General features: G+C 51.7%; 1 protein-coding gene across 1 annotated transcript; it reads left to right on the top strand.

The window, feature by feature from the left end:
* The first annotated feature begins 387 nt into the window (after positions 1 to 387).
* On the top strand, positions 388 to 1,572 carry LOC128723782 (uncharacterized). The gene has a single exon (XM_053817546.1). The coding sequence runs from the start codon at positions 388 to 390 to the stop codon at positions 1,570 to 1,572; it is 1,185 nt and encodes a 394-aa protein (XP_053673521.1).
* Positions 1,573 to 4,810: the final 3,238 nt, after the last annotated feature.

The raw sequence follows: 4,810 nt of genomic DNA, 5'->3' as shown, positions 1-4,810 counted from the left end.
AGTCGCTGGATACCGGTCACGGTGCAGAACGCCAATCTCGTCCCTCGTACCTACCACTGGGGCACGAGTTGCGTGGTTGGATTCTTCAACGACACCTTCGCTCTAGAGGTTAGTTTGGGAGCGAGCTGTCATGGTCAATAATCCGAATGCTAAATGATTGCACTCGTATTGCAGCATGCGGAACGTCACTACGCCATCTTTTACACGCGAATACTGGTATGTCCCGAGAGTGAGCTGGAAAACATCCTGAAGGTAGCGTCAACGATAAACACCTGCATTACGTACTTTTTCGCGTACGATCCTCTCACTCTTCGAGGTGTCTGGAGCATATACCAGCCCACGAACCGCATTTGGACGCTGGCCGAGTTCCGTGGGTTTGAGAAGGACATGCGCGGCTACGAGATCGGCTTCATGAACATGGATCTTCTGCGCGACCATACGTACGATGTTGCGATCGGGCAAACAATCGCTCGGCGCCACAACGGCACCTTTCAGTTGATGATGGGGTTCGATCCAGACCAGTGTATCGATTACGATCACATGCTGATGTACATGGGGCCCGGTTACTACATCCCGTTGCCGGCTATGAGTGCGATGTGCTTCATCGTACCCAAGAGTGGACCCAAATCCGTGTTTCTAGTGCTGCTAGACCCGTACGATCGTTACAGCTGGGCAGCGTTTGGCGTTACGATCGGTGTTGTTGCCCTGGCACTCACGCTGTTCGGCGAGTCCTCGAGGACATCCAACTTCGTGCTGGTCCTGCTTGAGCTGTTGATGATCGTGTTAAACGGACCGACACATCAGTTGGCGGGCCGGTTTGAGCGATACGTTGTAGGGCTGTTCATGCTGCTTGGCATTGTGCTCATCTCCGGCTACCAGTCACTGGTGATCTCGTTCATGGCATCGGCTCGCTACGAACCACAGCTGGACTCGATCGAGCGCATTAACGACACGTGTTTGTTTGTGCATAGCTCGGATATGGTTCGGGCTGGATACCGGTTTAAAAACATCATCCATTCGCTCGACATATTCGCCTCGAGCCAGCTCATGTGGGAGCTGAAGTGGTGCTCGGTGGCTGCCTGTACCGAGGCCCAGTACGTAATGGAGCACGTAGGCAATGCGGACAAACCACGCGAACCCGAACCCGGAGAGCTGATGCTGTACGATCAAGAACAATGGGGCATGATGAAGCGTCAGCTGCAACTGTTTCGCTACTCGAAGGCACACATGCAGACGTCTACATCCTTGTATCGAGCGGGGTTTAACTCACCTGTTCGTCATCTCGTGCATTGGTACACGCAAGCCTTCATCGAGGGATGTCTTCATCATTATCCGGTGTTGCGGAAAACTCCTCCCAAGGCGGAAGTGATCTTGCAGGACACGCTGGAGGCGCCCGGTGTTAAACGGATGGGCCTAACGGATCTCGTCATCGGTTGGGCACTGTTTTGTCTCGGGATCGGGCTGAGTGCGATGAGTTTCGCCATAGAACTGGGCATCGTGGGTGCGCGGAAGTTGAAGCACATTATTCGTGTCAGGATTGGGAGGAAAAAGCGAGCATTCATTCGGTTGTAAGCGTTACCGAGCGTTACGAACAAGCTGCACATTAGCGCGAGAAAAAAGGGAAACATTTCGCATCAACCATCCCCATCCGGCTTCGCGAACAATGATGCCCGATAATAGAAGTCGTGTTTGTGAAGGATTTCTGCTGGAGATTTCTTCTTTTTGAGTGGAAGCCCGACGACGGGTGCCGACCCATTACCGGGGGCGATCTATTGAGTGTTTTGTTGTGAAGCGAAAAAAAAAATGGCGACCCCGTGTATCGGGCACATTGATTGCGGCATAAATGAAGCGCCATTCGTGGAATTCACCGCACGGCGACGTCTGGTGGAGATTTCTTTCCCGTTCGTTCCATTCACATCGCTCGGTTTGCTTCCCTCGCACGCGTTTTACGGTTTCGTTTCGTTTGTCGCACGGTGTCACGCCGAGGGATAAGGGCTGTTCGTCCTTTTGCGAGCTGGCAAAAGGCTCATGTTTATGACAAGTATCAAAAGCCCGGCACGGGGGGACGCTCTGGATGGAACAATGGCGATCGGGCTTTGTGTCGGTTCGTGGCGTGTTTGCTCGCCTGTTGAAAGAAAAGATTTGGCTCCAACGCGGGGTGGGAGAGTTTCGTGCGTTTTTTTTCTCTCTTCCCTCGTCTTGTTCTTCAGCTTCTTGTGGTCCTTTTAGGTTGCGTTTCGGTGAGGGAGTCCTGCGTGACGCAGAAGCCCGTCTAGTTGCGATGCGGCATCGGTGGATCATGTGCGTTGTGCGGTGGCGGTGATGGAATGTTTCTTCATTGTTTACTGGATGTCCTTTTGTCTGCCGGCATCACGGTGCATCCTGGTCGCCGGGTGGGAGGTGGCCGCGGACATGTTTGCGTTTATGCTTCCCGGATTGGTGCATAATGCCGGTGAAGGTTGAGCTCGCCGGCATTAGCCGGAGCGCACTCGACGTAAGCTGGCTTCACGTCGTTCACGGACGAGATAAACACGTCTCGTTCGAAGACGGTGTCTTAAAAACGTAAGTCATTAGCGTCATTCAACGGGGGTTGATGTGCCATGCGGGCTTTTTGAAACTGTTGCAGTGGTGCGGGCGAAAGCGAGACTGCCATTTTGGGGGATCCACAGTCCTTTGTGCAAGTGAAACGAGTCTTGTATGGATGATTTAGAGCGACGTTGTTTTGGCAATATTTCGACCATTACTCGTTTGCGTGTTTGGTTTTATTTTTGTACAATTCATCGAAGAAAAAAGTCCATTCCCGTAATTGACCTCAATGGAGCTCAGCAGCCACAGATAAAGTACTTAAGATTGCCGCAAGTACGCATCGATCGCCCTCTAATGAAATACCATTTATTTGTGCGCCCGGAAAGTTTTGCGTCTAGTAAGCACGAACACGCCACACTCAACTCAATAAATCCAAATTGCCGACTCCTATCGATCAACGGTCACCATCGAATCGGCAAATGTTTGGATACGGTAGTCCACAAGGCAGACAACCAGCAAAAATTGTATCCCTCCTCTTATCTAATGACGCTGCTAAACGATTTGCCGTCCCAACCGGTCGCTGATTCATCCCTTGCGTTATCCTGGAACTATCTGCAGCTTATAAATCGGTTCACCGCCCGGCCCTTACTTGCGATCTGCCCGAAACGCCAGCGCCTTCGTTCCATCGGTAGCGTCCCCTGTCGGCTTGTGACCGTAAACAACTTTCGCAATTGCTATTTATCATTACCATTCGTCCTGCCGCACAAGTGCGACGGGGATCGTTCGAAAAATCCCCGCACCGGAGTCCGGAACCAAAGCAAGTGAATATGTGCCCACCGTCGCTGGCCAGTTTCCTGAGGCCGATTCCGGTCTGGGAAGCCATCACCCGAAATCATAAATCGCGTACCATTCACCCCACTCCGTACGGACCACTCCGAAGACGACGACGCATCCTATCGATGCCACATCGAAGGAGAGAAACAATAAACGCTTCCTCGTTCGCTGCCGTCCTTATCCTGCCCGCAAGGGTGCCTTCACGCTTCCGGATTCCTTCATCATCCCGGGGAACCATCTCCGGCCAGAAGCAGAAGACGGTGCATTTCAATAAATTATGTCGTTATGGTGAAGTTGCTCCGTCCGTCGACACCGAACACGGCGCCGTTGCCCTGGCAACCGATGCCAACTGCGAAGGATCGTAAAATTATTCACCAAACTTAGCGCTCCCTTCTTGTTCCGGGGTTGGATCGCGTGCCCTTGCGCCATGGCTAAACTTTTGCGTCATCCACTTGTGGTGGTTCACTTCGACCGTCAGCCGTTCAACGGTTTAGAGCCATCGAAAAAGGGACCGCTTGGGAGCGGTTACCCACCTCGGTGGCGTGTGGACATGTTTTCGCTTGTATTTTCGATGCGTGTGGATTTTTTCCTCGCTTTTCAATTGTTCTCCTCTTTGTCGCGTTCGCCGGAAAACTCCCCCGCTCGACGTAGTGGAAATAATTGTTTTATAGACGGATTTGTCTCCCATCGAGAGCTGGCGCAGAGCAGATCAGATCGATGGAAGTCGGTACCATTGTGATAGTTTTACTTTCGCTTTCCTTTTGCCACGGCTTTGTGCGAAGCGGAAGTGGAAAGAACTGGGTATGAAGGATGTCATGCTTCTTACATTTTCCTTTTCGCCCCCGCAGTGGATGTTCGAAGTGCGGGAAGCAGCAACTTTTATTCTCGCAGACGATAAGGGTTTAGGTGAAACAAATCCGATAGCATTTTTCCGCTATCAGTGGGGGAGTTTCCCGAGCTGAAGCGAGATGGAAAGAGACGCGGTGGGTTGGTAAACGCAAAAGTTTTGGTCGAATGGTTTACGCGTTTACGATCATGGATGTAAGAATCGTTTCATGGCTCGAGTGACGGTTTGATTTTATGCGAACCAGTTTTAAGCGGGAGCGTACATTTAAATTCCACCGACAAAAGGGGGAAAAATGGTACAATAATTTTTAGCATCCTCAGAAGCGGCCAGAAACCGCTGGTAAATGGAGAATCGCTCCACCACGTAAGACGGGCTGAAAAAAGGACGATTCGTCCTGGTGAAGAGATGAGTACGTTCCAATTACTTACGCTATGTGCGTCAAAGTGTGATGTCCTCGTGCAAGGGGGAACAAGTCTCCGAAAACCTATCAAGCAGACGCGGACCTCGACGCACTTCCGAGGCCGAGTGTTTCCCGCTTACGAATGGCAGCAGCAGCAGCAGCAGCAGGGAGTCCTTTCTGCCAAAGATATGGACGAAAATGGG

Source organism: Anopheles nili, chromosome 3 (assembly GCF_943737925.1).
Source record: "Anopheles nili chromosome 3, idAnoNiliSN_F5_01, whole genome shotgun sequence".
In the NCBI taxonomy this organism is placed as follows: Eukaryota; Metazoa; Arthropoda; class Insecta; order Diptera; family Culicidae; genus Anopheles; species Anopheles nili.
This window is presented reverse-complemented; position numbering and strand designations above follow the sequence as displayed.

Bases quoted from the DNA above. Each gene is read 5' to 3' on its own strand.
- LOC128723782 (XM_053817546.1), top strand. From the start codon at position 388: ATGCGCGGCTACGAGATCGGCTTCATGAACATGGATCTTCTGCGCGAC.